Genomic DNA, 24992 nt, shown 5'->3' with positions numbered 1-24992 from the left:
ACAAGTCTAGTTTGGATTTGGTGCACTCTTCAGACCCGCAGTGAACAAAAGCCATGTTTGATTAAGATATGTCTCTTTTACTAGGGAAAGCGCGTCTCCTCTTTCGCCCAGGCTTCCTCTTGGACTTTCGCTTATGGCCGGCCCTGCGTGTCAAAGCCCTTCTTTTAAAGGGTTTTGGGGGACCTGTGCATCACGGGTATGACGTATTTCTCTTTCTCTTCCTCCTTATAATGTACATCAGCCCCGATCCTTCCTGTGAAGCTGTATTCCCCACCTTCTCCAGAACAGCATGGGAGACATGACCTACCACATCTTTAGCTATGTTTTGAGCGGCGGTTTTCATGTGGGGTTTAATAATCTCTAGCTCCCTCCTCAAAAGTGATACAGCTTTTCAAAAGAGGCTATGAAATATTCCACCTAGGCCCGCCCCGTACATCACGGGGGCCCCATGACATCCAGGAAGGGCGTATCCACCCTGGGCTTTGTAATAGTTCCTGCAGATGGTGGGGTCGCCATAATTTTTTGGGATCGCCATAATAAGGTTTTGCTTTTTCAGAAACCTTGCTCTCTCTGCGGCCGCAGATGCAGCTTGACGATCACCTTCCAAAGCAAAATGAGACATGTCTATTCTGATCTGTCTTTATTTCAATGGTGATGGTGTCGATGTGGTGTTTACTGACAGGGACATAATGAATCATAGAATATCATGGTTGGAAGGGACCTCAGGAGGTCATCTAGTCCAACCCCCTGCTCAAAGCAGGACCAATCCCAGACAGATTTTTGCCCCAAATCCCTAAATGGCCCCTGCAAGAATTGAACTCTCAACCCTGGATTTAGCAGACCAATGCTCAAACCACTGAGCTATCCCTCCCCCGATAAATGAGGTTTATCGTAGGTGATGGTAACAAACTCATTGTTCCTTCCTCGGACAGGGACGCAGTGTAACAGGGGAACAGAAAAGTCCCCCACAAACTGATGTTCTACAATATCCGTGTATAGATACATGGAGTTAAAACCACCTGTGATATCTGCTGAGAAGGGGAATTTTTGGACGTTGCCTTTGGGGCCCAAACCCAGAATGCTAGCTAGCTCCCTGCCAGTAGAAAACACATACATAAAATTGGTAGATTTAAGTCTCACTTTTCTACACACAGGGTCGTAGTTCATAACCTCCTCAGGCCGTCCGGGATGACGAGCCACGTTGTTTTTCATATGCTCCAGTAATTCGGGTATGGTCGAGTAATAACCTCGTTGTAGGATGAAATTCCACGTTGTAGCTCCAAAGGTGATTTCAAAAGGGGTGTTTTCATTGATAGTATTCCAGCTGTGCGGGTATTGTATTTCCACTAACCCCACCTCCCAGGCACCTGGGAGATCCAAGGGCTTAATTAGCCGTACTGTAAAGTTCGAGATGGTGTTTTGGGGAAAAACTGCAGAGCTGGCATTGCTGGGCAAAGTAATGTAAAACCCGCCATCGCTCATTTCTCTCTCTCTCTCTCTCTCTCTCTCTCTGTCTTTGCAGAAGGAATCTTTTTTGTTCGTGTCTAGATGTCACAGAGTTGAGAAGCTTCCACCCAGCTGTTAAACTTATCGGGCCACCCCAACCATTTCACCAGTAGCTGCTTTTTTCTCCCTTTTTCCTTTCTCTGCTAGAACTTTTTCAGTCCTGTAAATCCTGTTTCATCTGGGGTTTACTTTTTGTAATTCTTCTGGGTAAAAAGATCCAGTAACTGCCTCACCCTTGTAATCTTTTAATCAGCATACACGTCTCTGGCCCCTGGTTAAGGCTTCATCTACTAAGAATATCTCATTGGTAAACGACTGTTCATAACCTTTTTCAAAAGCGCCTTTGGTTTTAGATAGTCTCACGTGGTCATCTTTTCTAAAAGAGGCAGCAACTGGTTTTATTTTAAAACCATCTCCATAAACCATTTTCCATACCTTCAGAGAATTTGAAGGGTTAACATCAACGGGTCTGGTACGTATAGTTCTGTGAAAGCTCTGGTTGTAACTCTTTATAAAGTCAGGTAAGACGTCAATGTAGCAAAAGGTGTTATGCGCTGTAAAATATCTCCACATCCTAGTTTTTAAAGTTCTGTTAAATTGCTCCACAATCCCTGCTTTGACTTCATTATTGGTAACAAAATGGTGAACTCTATGTCGCTTTAACAATCCACTTAAAGGTTTGTTTAAAAATTCTTTCCCCCATCAGTTTGTAATTTTTGAGGCACGCGACCTTCACTGAAAATAGCTTTAAAGGCCTTGGATACCTCACCACTCGTCTTGTCATTTAGGCCCAAGGCCCAGGCATATTTGGATAGAATGTCTATCACTGTTAAGATGTACTTAAAACCGCTGTTGTGTTTGGAGAACCGATGCATATCCACCAAATCTGCCTGCCACTGCGCATCCACCTCTGAAACAATGGTCTTGTTTCTTTTAAAACGTATTTGAGCCGGTTTGTGTAAAGTGTAAACATCCTGATCTGAAAGCCATGCTGTTACCTGTCTTCTGTTTAAAGTTTTACTATGCTTTCTGGCCACTTGAAAAAGAGGGTTGACCCCGCCGACGCTCCCAACTTCCCCGGGGCCATAATATATTTTCTTTAACAGAGCCGTCTGTGTAGACATGACTGTTACTGGTACCGTCTTTTACTACCATGAGTATGAAAGGGGACACATTCATATTGACACATTTAAATAAGTTTTATTAATCGCCTGGTTTAACACGACCTTTTACAGCCGCCTGTAAAAATGGATGCCATGATCCCTACCATAAGGGAGTCTCAGATGGTTCATTCTTCCATTTTGTCCTTTTTGGCTTGAGATGTGTGTCTCAGACATGAGCAAAAACAGCTGGCACATGATATATTTACTCCCACAGGGCTTCCGATGTGCAAGTTCTTAAAGGACTCTAAAAAGGCATTGTCGACCTGTTGAGAGATTTTCAGAAAAAAAAAATGTGTAAGCACCCCTACTGCTTGTTCTTTTAATTTACGCAACCCCTGGTTCCTACCCCATTACATACCCCTCCTTGACCACCGCTTCTTAATCATTCATTTTACCTGAGCGCCGTCTTTTCAGTTTGCTTTGTCCGCCAGTGCTTCCCCCAAGCAGCGATCGCCTTCCACCTCTGAGGGGGTGGACAAAGAGAGGCCATCATGCTCAGCGGGGTGCCTCACGATGGTTTCGGGGTTGGGTTCCGGCGTATCCATCAATGGCTGGGTCAAAGGGTCCTCCTCGGAACTGTCGCTGATGTAGCGCTTTCCCCACACAAGTCCAAAGGTGCTCGGGGCTAAAACAAAGTCTGAAGTTCTCACGGAGGTGGTGAAGGAGTCCATGTTTCCTCTCAGCAGCCTTTCCACGATTTCAAAAACACGTGTCCTTGGTAAGAGATGGCCACCTCATGTGTCTGTCCCTGGGACTTATGGGGTAATGGTGCTGCAATCTGATTGGTGGAGGGCCTTGGGAGGAGTTCTTAGTGGGGTCACATGACTCACTTCCGGAAGGGTCACCCCAACCCAGAAGTCACCCTGATTGGTCAAAATCTCCTCTCGGGGAGGTCCGGTTGGGACGAAACCTCTCCTGATTGGTAGAGGGTGGTGGGGAGAGTTCTTAGAGGGGTCACACAACCCACTTCCGGATGGGTCACCCAGCCCTGGAAGTCACCCTGATTGGTCAAAATCTCCTCTCGGGGCGGTCCTTTTGGGATGAAACCCCTCCTGATTGGTAGAGGGTGGTGGGAGGAGTTCTCAGAGGGGTCACATGACACACCTTGCTTCTGGTCAGGTGGCACCTTGACCCCGGAAGTAACACCCCATGGGCGGGACGTCCGGTGGGAGGGACCAAGAGGTCAAGGGGCAGAGCTTAAGGGGTCAAGGGGCAGTGTTAGGGTTTGATTGATGGTAGGGCCCTTATACTACTGCCCCAGGCAGAGGGTGGCAACTGGGGTAAGGGGTCCATGTTGTGACTGTTGGGAACTGGGATATCCAAGGTTGGTAAAAATGAATGCTATTGAGACCTTAACATTAGTGCATTCTGGGAGTGCTGTCATGCTGGTCTCGGGGAAGTTGGTGGGGAAAGGTCGAAAAACCACAGGGGCAACATGTGTTCATGGTACCGTAAATTTTTACCCCACAATCCCAGTATGGATTGAGATCCAGGGGAACACTACCAAAATCCACTGGTCTTAATTGGTAGGGACTTCCCAGGCTTTGAAAGCCTACTTCCCCCAGTAGAGCCAGAGGAGGGTATCATCCCCAGGGCTGAGACAGAGGCACTTACAGATAGCCTCACCACATTTTTGCCAGATTTTCCCCAGAGTTATTTTCATCCCCCAGGAAACCCCGAAAGTCCAGGCGGGAAAGGGGGACAGATAAATTAGGGACCAGGATTCTAGCAGGGAACCAGAAAGCCTCTCTTGTTGGTAGGCGAACCCGTTCAGGAGGGCAGGAAATGATTCAGACCAATGAGGAATCAGAGGCGGATCCTAGCCCAAGTAGGAGCAACCCAGGGGGCAGAGTTGAAGTAGGTCCCCTGGAATTAAGTCAGTTCTATATCGCACGTTAGAATTTCGGACAGGACCAAGCCAATGATTCGCTATATGCGAATGTGAGGGAGGAGGTAGTGGAAGTAAATGGCATACCCGTGGAGGGAAAGACCAAAGGCCCAAGGCCATATTGTGTGTTCAAATGTGATCTGTTGTACCGGATAGCGCAATATGAGGGGAAGAAGTAGAGCAGCTCTTAAGTCCCATGGAAACACACAAGGACAATACTAGAATTAGCTCACAGTCATTTATTTGGGAGTGTCATAACTATAAAGGGAATGGTAACAGCCCTCCTGTGTACAGTACTATAAAATCCCTCCTGGCCAGAGACTCCAAAATCCTTTTACCTGTAAAGGGTTAAGAAGCTCAGGTAACCTGGCTGACACCTGACCCAAAGGACCAATAAGAGGACAAGATACTTTCAAATCTTGGAGGGGGGGGAAGGCTTTTGTTTGTACTCTTTGTTTTGGGGGTTGTTCGCTCTTGGGACTGAGAGGGACCAGACATCAATCCAGGCTCTCCAAATCTTTCTGAACAAGTCTCTCATATTTCCAACTTGTAAGTAAACAGCCAGGCAAGGCATGTTAATTTTTATCTTTGTTTTCTCAACTTGTAAATGTACCTTTTTGCTAGAGTGTTTATCTCTGTTTGCTGTAACTTTGAACCTAAGGCTAGAGGGGATTCCTCTGGGCTCTTTATGTTTGATTACCCTGTAAAGTTATTTTCCATCCTGATTTTACAGAGATGATTTTTACCTTTTTCTTTAATTAAAAGCCTTCTTTTTAAGAACCTGATTGATTTTTTCCTTGTTTTTAAGATCCAAGGGGGTTGGATCTTGATCCACCAGGAGTTGGTGGGAGAAAGGAGGGGGATGATTAATTTTGCCTTGTTTTAAGATCCAAGGGGTTTGGATCTGTATTCACCAGGGAATTGGTGAAGAGTCTCTCAAGGCTATCCAGGGAAGGGTATTAGCATTTTGGGAGTGGTGGCAGCGGACCAGATCTAAGCTGGTAGTTAAGCTTAGAAGTTTTCATGCAGGCCCCCACATTTGTACCCTAAAGTTCAAAGTGGGGAAGCAACCTTGACAGGGAGACATCTAGGAGTAGATAAGACACTGGATAGAATCCTAGGAAGGTTGTACTGCCAGGAATATGCATGGAGGTCTATTGTGCCTCCTGCCCAGAATGCCAGTTGCATAGCCCCCATCCTCACTTGCGGGACCCATTAATACCTTTGCCTATTATTGAAGTCCCTTTTGAGAGGATAGCCATGGACATAATGGGCCCACCGGAAAGATCAGCACGGGGCCACTGAAATGTACTAGTTATCCTTGACTACACCACATGGTACCCAGAAGCCAGTCCTTTAAGAAACCCCACATCCAAGACAATAGCAAAAGAACTACTCCAGGTTTTTGCCAGAGTGGGCATCCCTAAGGTAATCCTGACTAACCAAAGAACCCCCTTCATGTAAAAATTAATGAAGGACTTATGTACTCTGCTCCGCATCCAGGCCATACGTACCTCAGTCTACTATCCACAAACAGATAGCCTGGTCTAGTGGTTTAACCATACCCTTAAAAGTATGATCCAGAAGGTGGTAGCACAGGATGGAAAAAACTGGGATACCCTTCTACCGTACCCAATGTTTGCAATACGGGAAGTTCCCCAGGCGTCCACTGGTTTCTCTCCCTTTGAGTTACTATACGGACACCACCCACACGGAATATTAGATATCGCCAAGGAGGATTGGGAAGAACAACCCAACCCAGGAAAGAATGTCACTGAGCACGTGACACAGATGAGAGAGCGAATAGCTCGAGTGAACCGCATAGTATGAGAACATTTGGAAAAAGCACAAGAGGCCCAGCAGGCATATTACAACCACCGGGCAAAAGTACGGAGATTTCAGCCAGGAGAATGGGTGATGGTGCTAGTGCCAACAGCAGAAAGCAAACTCCTGGCCAGCTGGCATGGGCCATATGAGATAGTGGAAGCCATTGGGGAGGTGGACTATAAGGTCAGACAACCAGACCGCCAAAAGCCAGAGCAGATCAACCATGTCAACTTACTGAAGCCCTGGCAAGACCGAAAGACATGCCTGGTCATTCCGGGAGCTCCACCCCAGACAGATGACCCAGAGAGGCAGGTGAGGATATCCCCTGAATTAACCCCATGTCATAACTATAAAGGGAAGGGTAACAGCTGTCCTGTGTACAGTACTATAAAATCCCTCCTGGCCAGAGACTCCAAAATCCTTTTCCCTGTAAAGGGTTAAGAAGCTCAGGTAACCTGGCTGGCATCTGACCTAAAGGACCAATAAGGGGACAAGATACTTTCAAATCTGGGTGGGGGGAGGCTTTTGTTTGTGTTCTTTGTTTTGGGTAGTGCGTTCGCTCTCGGGACTGAGAGGGACCAGACATCAATCCAGGTTCTCCCCATCTTTCTAAACAAGTCTCTCCTATTTCAAACTTGTAAGTAAATAGCCAGGCAAGGCGTGTTAGTTTTCCTTTGTTTTCTCAACTTGTAAATGTACCTTTTACTAGAGTGTTTATCTTTGTTTGCTGTACTTTGAACCTAAGACTAGAGGGGAGTCCTCTGAGCTCTTTAAGTTTGATTACCCTGTAAGGTTAATTTCCATACTGATTTTACAGAGATGATTTTTACCTTTTTCTTTAATTAAAAGCCTTCTATTTAAGAACCTGATTGATTTTTCCTTGTTTTAAGATCCAAGGGGTTTGGATCTTGATTCACCAGGAGTTGGTGGGAGGAAGGAGGGGAATGGTTAATTTCTCCTTGTTTTAGATCCAAGGGGTTTGGATCTGTATTCACCAGGGAATTGGTGAAAGATTTCTCAAGGCTTCCCAGGGAGGGAATCCATTGGGAATGGTGGCAGCGGGACCAGAGCTAAGCTGGTAGTTAAGCTTAGAAGTTTTCATGCAGGCCCCTACATTTGTACCCTAAAGTTCAAAGTGGGGATACAGCCTTGACACCCCAGAACAAAGAACAGAGGTCACTGATATGATCCAACGGAACCAAGATGTGTTGTGTACACAGCCAGGCCGTACAACACTGGTCCAACATCATATCATCACCAGTCCTGGAGTAAGAGAGATGTTAAGACCATACCGGATACCGGGAGCTAAAAGGGAAGAAATTAGGATGGAAGTGAAGAAGATGCTGGAACTTGGAGTTATTGAAGAATCCCACAGCCAGTGGTCCAGCCCTATCATCCTAGTCCCCAAGCCTGACGGCACCCTGAGGTTTTGCAACGACTTCCGGAAGTTGAATGAAGTATCCCACTTCGATGCCTATCCGATACCAAACGTCGATGAGCTAGTTTATCAGTTAGGCAAGGCCGGATATCTAACCACCCTGGACCTCACCAAAGGATATTGGCAAATTCCCCTGGCCGAGAATGCCAAGGAAAAGACTGCCTTCTCTACACCCAATGGCCTGTTCCAATACACTGTCCTCCCTTTGGGACTCCATGGGGCCCCTGCAACATTCCAACAACTTATGGACAAATTGCTGCGACCCCATGCCAAGTTTGCCACTGCCTATTTAGACGACATAGACATCCATAGCCTTGACTGGGAAACACACCTAGGAAAAGTAGAAGTGGTGCTAGACGCCCTTCGAAATGCCGCCTCACTGCCAACCCTCCCAAGTGCATGATAGGGCTAGCTGAGGCCAGATACCTTGGCTATGTAGTAGGGAGAGGCTTGCTGAAACCCCAATGGAACGAAGTGAAGGCAATACAGGGTTGGGCTCGACTGGTTTGCAAAAAGCAGGTCAGAGCATTTCTAGGAATAGTAGGGTACTATCAGAGATTCATCCCTCATTTTGTCACTAGAGCGGGGCTGTTGATGGACCTAATAAAAGCTTTGGGCCCTGAGATAGTGAAGTGGACTGATGAGGTGGAAGGAGCATTCACAGATTTAAGGACAGCCCTTTGCTATATTCCAGTGCTCATAGTCCCAGACTTCGAGAAGGAATTCGTCCTACCAACAGATGCCTCGGAGGTAGGGCTAGGAGCCGTCCTTTCACAGATGATAAGGGAGGAGGAACACCCGATCCTGTACCTCAGCCAGAAACTCCTCCACAGGGAACAAAAGTACGCCGTCATTATAAAGGAATGTCTGGCAGTAAAATGGGCCATGGAGACTCTCCGCTACTTCCTTCTGGGGCGGTGGTTTACCCTTGTGACAGCCCACGTCCCGCTCCAGCGGATGCACAGAAACAAGGAGAAGAATCAGAGAGTGACTAGATGGTTCCTATTCTTGCAACCCTTCCATTTCCGGGTACAGCATAGGGCCGGAAGCCAACACGGCAACGCTGATGGCCTGTCACGACAACACTGCTTCTCGTCCCAAGAAGCCCAGTCCCATGCTGTTGAGTGTGTGTGGGGGGGGTATGTGATATAGCATGGCCAGAGAGCAGCAGAAGAGTGATAGATGGGAGATATGTAATCCCCAGGATGATGAGAGCCTTATTCCCTGTAGAAGGAAGTGAGGCTGCTACAGATTAATTAGAGCACCTGAAGCCAATTAAGACAATTAGAGCACCTGAAGGTTGAAGCAGAGTGGTTTGGGTTGGAGCAGAGAGCAGTTTGAAGGGAAGCAGAGGAGAGTTTGGAAAATGCTGTGGCGCGCCAGAAAACCAAGACCTTAGGTAAAGGGAAACCCAGCTTGTACAGAGCAGAGGGACTCCACAGGCACAAGGGGTTGGGAGAAACCTTGCCCATGCAGATCGAGGGCAGGAAGCCCCCCAAGCTGAAGGGCTGAAGAGGGAAGTAGCCCAGGGGAAGGAATCGCTAGCTCAAATGGTTAACCGCTATCCCTAGGGCCCCTGGGCTGGGACCCAGAGTAGAGGGCAGGCCCGGGTCCCTCCCTCTCCACTCCCCTTCTCTGGGATACTAGTGGATTCAGCCAATGGACTTCCATTGATACAAGGATCTGAATGTGCCTTGGATCATAAATGTTGATTATTATTGTTATTATCATCATATCATATTTGTACCTGGGTGTACATTCTCAATATGTGACAGAGAAAAGCAGTGCTTTTTGAGAGGTTACATTTTAACATGGTCAGTTTCTCTTTCCTGGTTGGATACACTGATGCATTATAGTGTATCCAAGCATAAAGAAGATGCTTATAAATGAAACGGCTGCTCCTGATGCATCTGAAGAAGTGAGGTTTTTACCCAGGAAAGTTTATGCCCAAATAAATCTCTTAGTCTTTAAGATGCCACCAGACTCCTTGTTGTTTTTGTAGATACAGACTAACACGGCTACCCCCTGATACTTGACACCTTGCAAGGAATTAAATTTGTAAACTTACTGTACCAGTCTCTGCGGGTATTTTTCCAACATGAGAGGCAGTCAGTCATCCAGTGCCAGGATTCTTTTGCCATAATCTCTCTCTCTCTCTCTCAGGCAAAGGCACAACTCTCTAAGAGTCCTTTTACCCCTCTCTCTGAGTCTGAATGGACAGAACTAGATTGAAACCTGTTGCTCTCTGCAGTTGAGCTATGTATAGCTGGCCTTGAGCAACACTGGCATTACATGACTGACGCTGCAGGAAAGTGATTTTTCCATTTCTATTTCTTAATTACTTGAGGGGTTCACTCCCTGGAGACCTGCTCAGTTGAGCAGCAGAGACCCCAGGGAAAAGTTCACAGATTCGAATGTTAGAAAGGGAAAAAAGGACCACTCTTATCCTCTAGTCTGACCCGCCCAAGGCAAAGGGTTCCCGATTCCATCCCAGCACCTATGTCCATCTTCAGGTTCCTAAACCCTTTGGTAACCTTGGCCCTGTGTCTATCTTGTTATCTTCCAAGGTCTGAACTTCTCTTGAATTTCAGAAAAAAATAATCCTGGGATTTGCAAATGATCCTCAAGGAGTAAAGTATGGCCGTTTAGGGTACCGTAGTCCCTTAAATTTCCCTTAAATATCCCAGAGTATAATGATAAGAAATATGGACAAAGAGGAGAGTTCAAAGCACATGGAACTCCTGAGAGCTACGCCTGACTATGAAACTAAGTTAGATCATCTCTCAAAATCTCAGTTTCCCCATCTCTCAGAACCTCAGTTTCCTCAGATAATATCTGAGGCTGGATGAATAATTCACAATGAATCATTTACTTAGCGCCTGATCCACAACTAAGTTTAGTTCGAGCCCTTACATCTGGGTGAATATTTGTCACATTTATTTTCCAAGACAAATTTCCCTGTTTTCCACAGGAACATAGGAATTGCCTGAATCAAGTGCCTAGGGTGTGACAGTGCCTGCACCAAATGGCAAGCATCCACAGCCTGGAGGCTGTTGTGATCCACACCAATGTCACCCTGTTGGGCTCTCTGTCTCAGTGATGCATTGTGGCAGTGAGTTCCCCAGGTCAAGTGTGTGCTGGGCAGTGCTGGTCTGAGGCTATCCTAGAGGCACTATGCAAACAGGGGAGTTGGATCAGGCAGAGGAAGGAGGAGAGTGGGGGAGGAAGGAAGTGGTGGCCAGGATTGCCCCTGGGAGAAGGAAGATAGAATGGACTGGTATTGGTAATTAGGGAGAAGGGAGCAGGGGTAGGAGGCTGTTCTGTGGGTCTGGGGATATGTCAGGGGAGGGGGTCTGAGAAAAGGAGGAGGCTGGTGGGCAAAGGGGCTAAGCAGGGATCTCTGAGGAAGCTGAGCCAGGAACTCTGGTTGGGTAATTGGCTTAAGGCTATGGGAGGGGGAACTTAAAGAACAGGGGTTGAGAGGGTCTGTGGGATTGTGTGTGGGGGGAGGGAGGCAATTAGGTGCTGTGAGTGTTTGTTTGGAGGTCTGGGCTGTGTGAGGGAGAGAGAGAGGCTCACAATGTAGGGTAAGATGGTTTCAGTAGGTGGAGGACGCAGTGGCGACTGGAATTAAAGGGCCTGGATCTCCTCTTCCTTTCACTAGATATATAGATGATTTCCACTGATTCATATTTCGATTATCTTAATGACCTTGTTTTCAGAAACAACAGTGGGTATACTGCAATGTGTCTATACTGCAATGTGAGCCCAGCTCAGACTCAGGTTCAAGCCCTAACAGCCTGTTACCCCAGAATTTGACATTCCTGCATGTACCCCATAATTTGATAATACTGAAGTCAGTCATTTTGTATGTTCAACCACTGCCACCTGAAAACCAAACATCACATAGTGAGGAATAATCTTACACCTTTGTGAGTCCAGGTCAGACAACTGCATGCTTGCAGTTTGTTAATCAGAATGGGAGGATGGGACAGAAAGTTATGGAAAAGAGTGAGTGAATAGAGACCTGGGTGTTTTAGGTGTCCCTGACATATTGTTGTTATTGCTAGAAATACTAGGAATATTTTGAGATAATGAGTAATTTGTTGAAATTAGGAGAATTGGTAACCAGTAGAGGTTACTATGCTGACTCACTAGGAGGCACTATAGGTTGTGTGCTTTGGTTGAGTTAGCTATAAGAGATTAGGTAAAAGTAAATATCTTTGGAGCAATTCAAGGGAGCTTTTCTTCGGGCAAAGAGCTGACATATAAACTTCCCATCAGCTGGATGAAAAGAGGGACCCTGGAAGCCTGGCTAGTGATCACTTGAAACCATCTCAGACTGTCTGTAACTATATCTGGGATGTTCTAAACCTATTTTGGATGTGTGTGTGTGCTTAAAATCTAATAAATAGTAGTTTTAGATCAGAGCACACTTGCTTCTGATGATTGATGATTGGCGATCCCTCAATTCGAGGGTTATCTCTACCACAGATTTACATATAGGTCCTGCGATGACTCAGGACTCCGATCCTGGAACACAAATCTGCCCACAGTAGGTACAGACATTTCATGGCAGGCCAGCTGCCTGCTGGGAAAAAGCTCTTTCTTTTTCCTTCTTTCTCTCTATCTTTTCAGCTTTGAGGGCAAGACGCTTCCCCTCGAAGCGCGCAACTGCCTGATTCTGGATCTGTGCCTTAGTTCAGAATATTGAAAGGCGATGAGTTTTAGAGTCATAATCACGGAGTGTTCGGATAGGAATCTATGACCATTTAGACCAACTGAGGATCTCCCATTACGTTTAAAAAAGCCTGATTATAATTCTTCAATGTATCCACCCAGGAAAGAGAAACTAAGCATGTTAAAATATAACCAGTCAAAACAGCTCAAACGTCACACATTTACAGTCAGGATCTGCTTGTAAATAGCTATAGAGCAAGAAATATTCAAAGAAATTTGGTGACTAATCATGAATAATGAATATTTTGAAGAAAATCATGATCTAGACAACGACAGTGATGAAAGAAAAAGAAGCACAATAATTTTCATGGATTATCTATTTATCTAACCAAGCTCTGGTATCTCCTACTGTCTATTGAAGAGGTCCCCAAATTATGGGACATGTCCCCCTAGGGGAGCATGGAGGATCCTTCAGTGGGGCACAGGCCATCCCCCATGGGGGGCAGGAAAGGAGCACTGCCCAGCACCACTCCACTCCCAGTTCTGCTCTGGCCCCACCCCCAGCTGCGGCCCCTTCTTCTGGACCCATAGTCGGCCCCATCCACCTCAGCCCATGGCCTGGCCACAGATCTGCATTTGGCCCCTGACTCCCAGCCTCAGCCTCTGGCCATAGCTCTGTTCCCAGTCCTGCTCCTGGCCCCAGACCTGCCCCCATCTGTGGCCCTAGCCTTAACCCCCTAACCCCTTTCTGCATCAATCCCCTCCCCCAGAAGAGGCAGCCCCACTCCTGGCCACAGCTCCTGGAGAGCAGGGAGGGACGGGGTAAGGGAGGAGTGCAACCCTAAAAAGGTTGGGGACCACTGGAGTATTGAATATGTAGTGTAAATAACTGTGAATTCAAATAATAATGCCAAACTGAACAGGGAACTGCCACCTCTAAGCAGAGTGTCTAAATCACTGGGCTCCTGGATACTCTGATGTTGGTTCCCCAGTCTCTTGTGTTGAAGCTGTTCCGCTGTGGGAAAATAATTAAAGAGACATTGTAGCATGGAAATGGGTCTCTTTCTTTCTAGAAGATGGATCTAAAAACCAGACGACAGAGTCCTTCTATCTGTCACTCTCTGTCTAATCCAATGATTATTTTTAAATATTTATCAACGGTAGAACAGCTTCAACAAGAGAGACTGACCATAGTAATAAATAAATAAACAGTAGCCAAATCCTGTAATCCAAGGTACCTTTAGACACATTCGGATCCTTGTGTGGATGAGAGGCCATTGGCCAAATCCAGATATATTTGAAGTGAATGGCTAAATCCCAATGGTCGTGGTTACAGGGCTAGCTGAACCTCTGACCCTTCTTTGGTCTCTCTGAGTTAACCCATAAGGTCTTGGCCTTGTACCTGCCCCTCTCCTAGGACTGAGTCACATGATTATTCCCCTCTTAAATTTGTCCCAGGCAACAGTCCCCTGTGCACTAATGGTGATTTCCCAGCAGATCAGACTGGCTTTGTCCATGCAGCTTTTCTGTCAGGAGCTCTGACCTGCAGTACATGGAGTGACCAGACACCCTTCTCCAAATAAAATCTGATTTATTTACCACAGTAGGAACAAAGCAGAACATAAGATAAAAGATTACATGGAAACTCCACATCTGTCACACCGAAAAGTTCAATGGGATAAAATATTGTTCTCATTATCCAGGCTCAGATTGTCTTTAGGAAACATGGCAAAACCTTTCTGCTCAATCAAGTTGTTACATCATATCAAGAATGATATTCATTTAGATAAAAATAGTAGAAAAATGTTTATCCAAGGCTCTAGGTGCCTGAAAATATCACTAATAACAGTAAAATCTTGCAAACCTTTAAAATAATCATTTGTACAGAAACTCAGCCATCCACACTCCTAGAAAATCTCTTTTCCACCCACCATAATTGTTAGAAGTAAAGCTTCACCTTTGACAGAGAACCCAATTAAAGAGGCAATCACATTGACACCTCCAATAGATGACAAAAAGATGCAACCATCTAATCAAACATACCCCATCCTCCCCCGAAAATCTACAACAAATCAACTATCCAATTAAAGAAACAACAACAAAGAGAAAGAGAATCAAACAAACAAATAAAGCCTCTCAGACCCCAAGTAGATGTTTTGTCCCAAAATAGGAGAAGAGACAGAAAGTCCATGAATTCCAATATGGACTTACTTCTGGCTACTGATTTTGTGGGTAATGTGCTTAGATAAAGTGTTGATGATGGCCATATAGATCCTTAAGTTAGAAAGATAGATTGTGATTTTATTTCTGCTGGGGTAAACAAATGAAACAAACAAATAAATCGACCAGCCAACCAATAAAACAAAACAATCCAGCAAACAAAACCTCTCATATTCCAATCAGAATGTTTACTCCTGAAAAGAAGAGTCACAGCCTCCATGAAGTCCATCGGGGGCTTAGCTATGGCTTCATATTTTATATGCAAAATGCTCGGATAGTGTGGAGACTGTGGCAATCCATAAGATAGATAGATTCTAATATTTTTTCATTCTTGTGTAATTCAACTGACTTCAGTGGAGTAAGTGTAGATTTTTACTACTGCATAAACAGACTGCATGCTATGGCAGCAGTGTTGTCATCAGTTGATTATATGTATAAAAACACAGAATAAAACCACAGTCAAGGGAGACAGATAGTACTTTTATTCTTGGTGAATAACCTCCACCCAGTCAGCTTCCTCATTGCATCTTTGATCTCCTTATTCCTCATGCTGTAGATAATTGGATTCATCACTGGAGGCACCACAGAATAGAGAACTGCCATCAAGAGATCCAGCCCTGTTGTTGAGCTGGAGGTGGGCTTCAGGTAGGCAAAGGAGGAAACGGAAAGAAACACGGAAATGACAATGAGGTGAGGAAGGCAGGTGGAGAAGGCTTTATGCCGGCCCTGCTCAGAGGGGATTCTCAGCACTGTTTTGAAGATCTGAACATATGACACAATTATGAAAACAAAGCAACCTAGGGCTACACATGCACCAAATGCAATAACCCCAACTTCATTGAGGTATGAGTCAGAGCAGATGAGCTTGAGTAGCTGAGGGATTTCACAAAAGAACTGGTCCACCACATTGTCTCCACAAAAGTTTAACGCGAATGTGTTCCCGGTGTGTAGTGCAGAGTAGAGAAGACCACTCATCCAGGCACTGGCTGCCATTTGGACACAAGCTCTCCTGTTCATCACTCTCTCGTAGTGCAGAGGTTGGCAGATGGCGACGTATCGGTCGTACGCCATGACGGTCAGTAAGGCAAGATCTGCTGGAAGAAGGAACATGAAGAGAAAGACTTGGACAATGCAGCCAGAATAGGAAATCGACCTGGTGTTGCTTAGGGAATTAGCCATGGATTTGGGGACAGTGACAGAGATGGAGCCAAGGTCTAGGATGGACAAATTCATCAGGAAGAAGTACATGGGGGTATGAAGGTGGTGGTCAAGGGCTACAACCATGATGATGAGAAGATTCCCCAGCAGGGCTGCCAGGTAAACCATTAGAAATAGAACAAAGTGCAAAATCTGCATTTCCCGGATGTCAGAGAATTCCAGAAGAAGGAACTCAGTTACAGTGGTTCGATTGGACATTTTCTTTCTCAGTACACGGGGGGATGGCTGTGGAGGGAAGAAGAAGGGCATTAGGGCAGGATTAGCATGTCAGAGGATTGACCCTGACTTCCCTCTTCATAATATCTCATGATGTGAACATCAAAGGAGCACAAAATTTGTCACTTCCATTCACTGCGGCTGGTGAGTGTTCCTCACCACGGACATTCAGAGCACTAATCAGGGGGTTCTCACATGAGTGGCATTGCTCCTTAAAGTCAATGGGGCTGCATCAGTTTACACCATTAGAGGATCTGGCCCAAGATATCACGTGATCAAATGCCTTAAAGAATGGAACAACTTACAACCCATGCACAACAGACCTAGTGAAGATGGTCCCTCGGTTCTGTCAAACAGACTAAAAATTTCAGTGTGACATTAAAATACTGAAACCTCAACACAGCCTGATTACCACTTCCCAGAAAATACAAAATTGACTCACACAGCATCTTAAGTGCCAGCTTGTCTGTAATGACTCCTCCCCGAGCTCTGTGTATAGATGACCTGCTACCTGGTTACATACTAATTTATGGCACCAATTCCGAATGCACCCCCATCTCTATGTACTGATGGGCTAGTAGCGTTGCTCCATTACTGCTGTGTTGTATCATTTACTTCTGTTACTTTATGTCTGTGCTGTGTGGGTCAGTGACAATCAGGTGACTTGGTCAGCCACTGACCATCTGTGACCTTGGCTCAGTCACTTCCCCTGCCTCCCCTTCTCTGCCTTGTCCATTTGGACTATGATCTCTTAGGGGATGGATGGTCTGTGTTTGATTACTTGCATGTTCTGTGCATTCCTTTACTACATTTGTGCTTAGCTGGCAGCATTGTAGTACAATCAATACAGTGCTAGACCAGGAGGTGTTCTGGTGCCACTGAGTATGTACCTTCAGACCCTACAGTGTGTTTGTGCTCCGGTGGCTAACCCAAGCCCCTACCATTTCTACCCCTGATTACTCTATTTGTAGCATCCTAGCCTGAGCACAGCTAGTGTGCATCTGTCTACCTAAACTGGGAAGAGTGCTCGCAGTTGCAGTATAGATGTACCCTTAATGTCCTTTGACAGATAGATAGGCTGTGACTGTGAGGTTCAACTCTCACTCTGAATTACAAGTGCTAGTCTGTGTAAAACCTATTCTGTAAGCTGTCAGCTTTACTGTTTCCTCAATTTTGACATCCTGCACCTATCCCTTTGAAACTGAAATAAAAATGGATACAAAAGAATGAATGGGTTTGCAATTATTGTTGGACAATACCAGTGTTCCCCACTCTTGCTGGGAGATACATTTCCAATTTGCAGGGGTCAGAACTGTTCTGCTTAAATTGTTTCCAAAGGGAAATTGAGTTGTAATTAAACAGATTTTCATTGAAAGTCTCAGCTATCACCATCATCATATATGTAGGAAAACTGAGAACCCGTTTCTGGGGAAGAGATTCAGGCTGAAAATTTTCAGTTTTCAGCAATTTTTACTTTAAAATGTTTCTTTCTCAGCAGCCAAAACACAAAAATTTGGGATTTGTGGGACTTCTATTAAAAGTCTGTATTTTTTTGTGATAAAAAAATTCTGACAGGCTCTAGATATTTGACTGAATTGATAGTAAAAGTCTTAAAGAGTTCCAAACATAATTCATATGTATCTACTTAAATTTGAGCTGCCTATTAATATCCTAACACATTTAATTGAAAGAGCAAACTTACTGTGTTGATCTCTGTGGAATTTTTCCCAGGTTGCGATGTATTTGATTCTCCAGCGCTAGCAACCACTGACCATTATTTATTCATCTATCATGCCCCCATCACTGCATTATCCACCAGCTGTTTCCCTGTATTTCCTGAGTTGCTGGGTCTCTCTGCAGTCCCTAGCAGACAGGGATCCACTCCTCAGATAGGTGCTCCCTGCTCCCCTCCTCAGGCAGGCTTGGCTGAGAGGTGAAGGACTAAATGGGATCAGGGATTGACACCCTTTCAAACCCTAGAGCTGATCCTGGCTTGTGCAGGTTTCTGACAGTGTCACAGCCCAGGATGTCCCTGCTGCGGGGCTATATAACAAAATCTGCTCTCCAGGGCTGTGAGCCCAGCTCTGATCTCACCTCAGGAGCAAACCCACTTGTCACTCTGCCCTATCTGATCATATCCCCACAGAGGGGAACAGCACCTGCCATGGATCTCACACAATGGCAGCATCCTTGCAAGGACCCTTGGCTAAAAAGAAGGCAGGGCAGACACACACAGGGTTTCCCAAGGCGTTTGCAGAATAAAATATATATTTAAAGCACAGACATGTGACCTACAATAGCTCAGAGCCCAGTGGCACCAGAGTCCCAGCTGGCCTGGAATAGCCTGTTCCTTCATTAATGCCACATCATTACCTCTGAGGGAGCAGGGAAGTGTTTCTCCTGCATTGTATCAGCAGATCTTGGGATGCAGCCACCAGAGGAACCCACAGCTCAGGCTGCCCTGGCTATTTGAATTTGGTCACTAAGAAGCAGCCAGAGACAAACACTTAAAACTGAGGGCCCAAGTCCTGAACTGATGTAAATTGCTACAGTTCCATTGACTGTCAGGGTAGGTAGGCTTTTTTATGCCAACTGGCAGCTGGGTCTTTGATTTCAAAGGCGTTACAGCTGATTTACCCAAGCTTGGGGTCTGAACCTTTGATTTAAATGGAGTTACCTTGATTTACAACAGCTGGGGATCAGATCACATCGACTCTAATGGAACTATAACAATTCACAAAACTGGGGAGCTGGCCCATTGACTTCCATGGAGCTATGATCAATTTACACCAGCTGTGTGAACTTTTAAAGCACTGTAATAGTCTTTACCAATGAGTCACATACGGTCCCCTTGGACGTTTCAGTTTATCTTGCCACCCAGGCCAATGGACTATGTGATCGAAGGTCACTTTACACCAAAAATCGCAACAATATTCAGGTTACTCCCAATCCTAAAGGACCAGTCACTTGCCCCATGTCATTTGTACTCAGATCTCAAACCAAAGACAGTGCCTGTACCCAATCCTGTACAATTTATTAACTAAGAAAAGAAATGAGTTATTTACAGGGTTAAAACAAGAAACATACACACACAAAAATAAGTTACAGTTTTAGTTTTAAAAAGGTCATATACGCTTCTATAATAAACAACTCTATATGTCCTTTAGGGCTGACCTGTGCCAAGCACTATGGGGATCTCTTGCTAATGTTTAGGAATCTTTTCTGCTCAGAGTCCACCTAGCATAAAGATCCCAGTTTCTTCTTGTTAGGGATTTTTATCCCTTTCACTCCAGAATCCAGGCTGAAGGTATGAGTTCATGAACAGGCCTCTCCTTCCTGGAGAGAGAGAGGAATGTAACCAACAAGGTCTCTGTCCTTTGATGCTGCACAATGCCTCATTTGCCTTCACTGGGCCATCTTGTGTGCAGGATGAGCACTTTACCTTAACTAATTATTTTTTTCCTATAACAATAATCTCTCTTTTGACTACACTAACCCACAGGCGAGCCAGATTGGTTTCCAGCTCTGGATTTGTCAGCCTTCAGTGAGGCCCTGGGACTGTGGCATGAGCTGGCACCTGATCTTTCAATGTCACAGTAGCATTACAACAAACAGAGGTAGAGCTGACGAGCTTTTCATTCCCCTCTTGAGTTAGGCATGGGGGCCATGTGGAGCAGTTTGTTTATGTACATAGCAATGTCCTTTGTATCCTCCTGAGAAATCTTAATGAAACTTTTATGGAGATACTCGGCAATCCTCTCCTGAAGATTTTTTGGGACAGGCTTTATTTCTTTCCCTGTGGTAGGACGCTTTCTTATGCAACTAAACAATGAATTAAGTTGGTACCATTGTAGTAAACAGGCTAGCAGCATACAGGCCTAGGTGGCTTTGGATCATTAGCAGCAGCTGTGTTCTCTCTGCTTTCATAACCATCAGGTGTGGGATATCAGCTAAAATCACCACCCATGGTGGAAAATAGTGCCAGTGCCATCGCCCTGTGCTTATACCCATGGAAATAGGAGCTGGAATTGTTTCATGCAACCAACATTCCTTTCCCCTGCTTCACCCCCAGTGGGCCATACTCACCAGGACTGGGGATGGAGAGTGGTGCTATGCAGAAGTGCTCCAAAGCTGGCTGGTCAGTAAGCATGTCTGATAAAAAGTTTTGATGGGAATAAGGAAAGTGAGTTTTCCCTTTCCACTGTAACTGTAAATCTAGTGGCATATCTGTGTTTTTATCAGAAGTTGCTGCTTTTGCGGCCTTGAGGTGGGCCCCCTCCATACACACAGAGCATCTGACCCTGAAGAGGAGGAGAAAGAAGAGGACCAAGGGGGACATATTCATCAAGATCCTGCAAACCAGTGCTGCATCAGAGCATGAGCAAAGGGTCTGGAGGTCTGACATGGCAGACATCATGGAGAAGGAAAGAGCTGACAGGAGAAAGGCCAGAACTACTAGCAGGACATGAAGAGGGAGATGCCACAGGACATAAAAGGTCTTCTCAGGCCGAAAACACAAATTGTACAGACCCTGGTTGACCTACGGGTCCAAAAACCTAGATTCCCCAGGCTTTGCAGTCCTTGGAGAACTCCAAGGTCGCTGCTCCCTATGTGTCCTCTCCACCCCAACATTTCACACAGCATCTGTCATAACTATAAAGGGCAGGGTAACAGCTGTCCTGTGTACAGTACTATAAAATCCCTCCTGGCCAGAGACTAAAAATCTTTTTCCCTGTAAAGGGTTAAGAAGCTCAGGTAACCTGGCTGGCATCTGACCTAAAAGACCAATAAGGGGACAAGATACTTTCAAATCTTGGGGGGGGGGAAGGCTTTTGTTTGTGTTCTTTGTTTGGGAGTGTGTTCGTTCTCGGGACTGAGGGGGACCAGACATCAATCCAGGTTTTCTACATCTTTCTAAACAAGTCTCTCCTATTTCAAACTTGTAAGTAAATAGCCAGGCAAGGCGTGTTAGTTTTCCTTTGTTTTCTCAACTTGTAAATGTACCTTTTACTAGAGTGTTTATCTTTGTTTGCTGTACTTTGAACCTGAGACTAGAGGGGAGTCCTCTGAGCTCTTTAAGTTTGATTACCCTGTAAGGTTAATTTCCATACTGATTTTACAGAGATGATTTTTACTTTTTTCTTTAATTAAAAGCCTTCTTTTTAAGAACCTGATTGATTTTTCCTTGTTTTAAGATCCAAGGGGGTTGGATCTTGATTCACCAGGAGTTGGTGGGAGGAAGGAGGGGGGATGGTTAATTTCTCCCTGTTGTAGATCCCAGGGGGGTTGGAACTGTATTCACCAGGAGTTGCTGGGAGGAAAGAGGGGGAATGGTTAATTTCTCCTTGTTTTAAAATCCAAGGGGTTTGGATCTGTATTCACCAGGGAATTGGTGAAGGTTTTTCAAGGCTTCCTAGGGAGGGAAAAATTGAAATGGTGGCAGCGGAACCAGGGTTAAGCTGGTAGTTAAGCTTAGAAGTTTTCATGCAGGCCCCTACATTTGTACCCTAAAGTTCAAAGTGGGGATACTGCCTTGACATGGTGGTAGAGCGGTGGGATCATTTTAAACCCAAAAGCCAGTGAGATTTTTTTTTCCTTCTAGCTGCTTGGAAAGCCGAGCTGGAGGTAGATAGATGCATATCTTATCTCTCCTTGCCTGAAGGCAGAGGTGTTAAGTTTTTTTAACAAGTCCTTTGTTAAGAGAAGTGTTCAAATAAGCAAACAAACTTGACTGGTAAAAGGAATTTACAAGCTGAATTTTTTTTTTCTTTTTACATCCTCGGGAGTAGCTAGTTAGAAAGTCTCTGTTAACTCAGCAGCAGCCAGAGCTAAGAGCTTCCCAGTTTCAGTCAACTGCAGAGGGGTGACCCAGCACAAGAAAACAGGAAAATGACTACCAAAGAAGTAGCTAAAAAAATAGAACTGGCCAAACTAGAAGCAGAAGAAAATGAAAGAAAACATCAGAGACTGCTTCAATTAACAAAACTCAAAACAGAGCAGAGAGCAAGAGAGGAAAAAGCCAAAGAGGAGGCTCACAAGAGAACTATGGAGCTGAAAGAAAAAGAGATGGAGGAGAGAGAAAAAGAAAGGAAGCATGAACTGGAAGTAGCAAAAACTAAGCAAGCTTTCACCCCCATCCCTGTTCCTGAGCCGTCCACCAGGGCCCCATCTGTGTTACCGGAGACCCAGACAAAGGTGGTGGAACTGGATCCCCTGCCAATGACTGCAACAGCCGTAGTGGATCCAATCCCAGAGACCCAGACAAAGCCAGTCCCAGAACCGGAACTGGCAACGCAACCAGCACCAGAACCATTGCGAGCCCTGAGTCCAGCGCTTGCAAACCCGTCTACAACTCCAATGCCAGAGGGCACCAGTGAGCCTGACCTGGCGGAAGCAGCAGATAACCCTACCCAAGAGGCTCAGCCAGAGCCTGAGATACCGTATAGTACACCAGCAGACAGCGGTTCACAGTCAATGGAAACAGCCCCAGCACCTGCATCGCTTCCAGAGGGACCAAACCCCAGTCCACAGTCTAAGGAGGAACTGATGTCTCCAGCATCAAGGGAACAGATCCAGGCTGAGCAGGAAGCAGATGACAGCCTTCAGAAAGCTTGGGTGGCGGCGCGGAGCACCCCACCGCCTCTCAGCTCTTCTAACCGATCCCGGTTTGTTGTAGAACAAGGACTTTTATACAAGGAGACTCTTTCTGGTGGGCACCAGGAAGACTGGCATCCTCAAAGACAGTTGGTAATTCCCACTAAGTATCGGGTAAAGCTCTTGGGCTTAGCCCATGATCATCCCAGTGGCCATTCTGGGGTGAACAGAACCAAAGACCGGTTGGGGAAGTCCTTCCACTGGGAGGGAATGGGCAAGGACGTTGCTAAATATGTCCAGTCTTGTGAGGTGTGCAAACGAGTGGGAAAGCCCCAAGACCAAGTTAAAGCCCCTCTCCAGCCACTACCCATAATTGAGGTCCGATTTCAGCGCGTAGCTATGGATATTCTGGGTCCTTTCTCAAAGAAGACACCCAGAGGAAAGCAGTACGTACTGACTTTCATGGATTTTGCTACCCGATGGCCGGAAGCAGTACCCTTAAGCAACACCAGGGCTAAAAGTGTGTGCCAGGCATTAACAGACATTTTTGCCAGGGTAGGTTGGCCCTCCGACATCCTTACAGATTTGGGAACTAATTTCCTGGCAGGGACCATGGAAAACCTGTGGGAAGCTCATGGGGTAAATCACTTGGTTGCCACCCCTTATCACCATCAAACCAATGGCCTGGTGGAGAGGTTTAATGGAACTTTGGGGGCCATGATACGTAAATTTGTAAATGAACACTCCAATGATTGCGACCTAGTGCTGCAGCAGTTGCTTTTTGCCTACAGGGCTGTACCACATCCCAGTTTAGGGTTTTCACCATTTGAACTTGTGTATGGCCGCGAGGTTAAGGGGCCATTACAGTTGGTGAAGCAGCAATGGGAGGGGTTTATGCCTTCTCCAGGAACTAACATTCTAGACTTTGTAAGCAACCTACAAAGCACCCTCCGACACTCTTTAGCCCTTGCTAAAGAAAACCTAAAGCATGCTCAGGAAGAGCAAAAGGCCTGGTATGATAAACATTCCAGAGAACGGTCCTTCAAAGTAGGAGACCAAGTCATGGTCTTAAAGGCGCTCCAGGCCCATAAAATGGAAGCATCGTGGGAAGGACCATTCACGGTCCAGGAGCGCCTAGGAGCTATTAACTATCCCATAGCCTCCCCCACCTCCAACATAAAACCTAACGTATACCATGTTAATTCTCTTAAGCCCTTTTATTCCAGAGAATTAAACGTTTGTCAGTTTACAGCCCAGGAAACAGATGACGCGGAGTGGCCTGAAGGTGTCTACTATGAAGGAAAAAAGGATGGTGGCGTGGAAGAGGTGAACCTCTGCACGACCCTTGGACGTCTGCAGCGACAGCAGATCAAGGAGCTGTGCACAAGCTTTGCACCAATTTTCTCAGCCACTCCAGGATGGACCGAACGGGCATACCACTCCATTGACACAGGTAATGCTCACCCTATTAGAACCCCACCCTACCGGGAGTCACCTCATGCCAAAACTGCTATACAAAGGGAGATCCAGGACATGCTACAGATGGGTATAATCCGCCCCTCTAAGAGTGCATGGGCATCTCCAGTGGTTCTAGTTCCCAAACCAGATGGGGAAATACGATTTTGCGTGGACTACCGTAAGCTAAATGCTGTAACTCGTCCTGACAACTATCCAATGCCACGCACAGATGAGCTATTGGAGAAATTGGGACATGCCCAATTCATCTCTACTTTGGACTTAACCAAGGGGTACTGGCAAGTACCAATGGATGAACCCGCTAAGGAAAGGTCAGCCTTCGTCACCCAGGCAGGGGTGTATGAATTCAATGTACTCCCTTTTGGGTTGCGAAATGCACCCGCCACCTTCCAAAGACTTGTAGATGGTCTCCTAGCGGGATTGGGAGAATCTGCAGTTGCCTACCTTGATGATGTGGCCATTTTTTCTGATTCATGGGCAGAGCACCTGGAGCACCTGGAAAAAGTTTTCGAGCACATCCAGCAGGCAGGACTAACTGTTAAGGCTAAAAAGTGTCAAATAGGCCAAAACAGAGTGACTTACCTGGGGCACCAGGTGGGTCAAGGAACTATAAATCCCCTACAGGCCAAAGTGGATGCTATCCAAAAGTGGCCGGTTCCAAAGTCTAAGAAACAGGTTCAATCCTTCTTAGGCTTGGCTGGATATTATAGGCGATTTGTACCCCACTACAACCAAATCGCCGCCCCTCTGACAGACCTAACCAGAA

The 24992-nt window shown here is 45.8% G+C and overlaps 1 protein-coding gene across 2 annotated transcripts; it reads right to left on the bottom strand.

Moving 5' to 3' along the window:
• Positions 1 to 6988: 6988 nt before the first annotated feature.
• LOC101953761 (olfactory receptor 14I1-like) lies at positions 6989 to 16138 on the bottom strand. Of its 2 annotated transcripts, XM_065565114.1 has the most exons (2): positions 15237 to 16138; positions 6989 to 7234 (listed from the first exon to the last, which is right to left on the bottom strand). In XM_065565114.1, the coding sequence occupies exons 1-2, from the start codon at positions 16136 to 16138 to the stop codon at positions 7165 to 7167; spliced, it is 972 nt and encodes a 323-aa protein (XP_065421186.1). In that variant the 3' UTR covers positions 6989 to 7164. The 2 variants fall into 2 exon arrangements, with proteins under 2 accessions (XP_065421186.1, XP_005309307.1); XM_005309250.2 differs by lacking the exon at positions 6989 to 7234 and having other exon boundaries at positions 15093 to 16138.
• Positions 16139 to 24992: the final 8854 nt, after the last annotated feature.

This window comes from Chrysemys picta, chromosome 13 (genome assembly GCF_011386835.1).
Source record: "Chrysemys picta bellii isolate R12L10 chromosome 13, ASM1138683v2, whole genome shotgun sequence".
In the NCBI taxonomy this organism is placed as follows: domain Eukaryota; kingdom Metazoa; phylum Chordata; order Testudines; family Emydidae; genus Chrysemys; species Chrysemys picta.
This window is presented reverse-complemented; position numbering and strand designations above follow the sequence as displayed.

Coding starts and splice junctions, on each gene's coding strand:
- LOC101953761 (XM_065565114.1), bottom strand. CDS start 16,138: ATGTCCAATCGAACCACTGTAACTGAGTTCCTTCTTCTGGAATTCTCT. Junction 7,235..15,236: donor ATCAAAGATGCAATGAGGAA/GCTGACTGGGTG, acceptor CTTAAATAGAAG/GCTTTTAATTAAAGAAAAAG.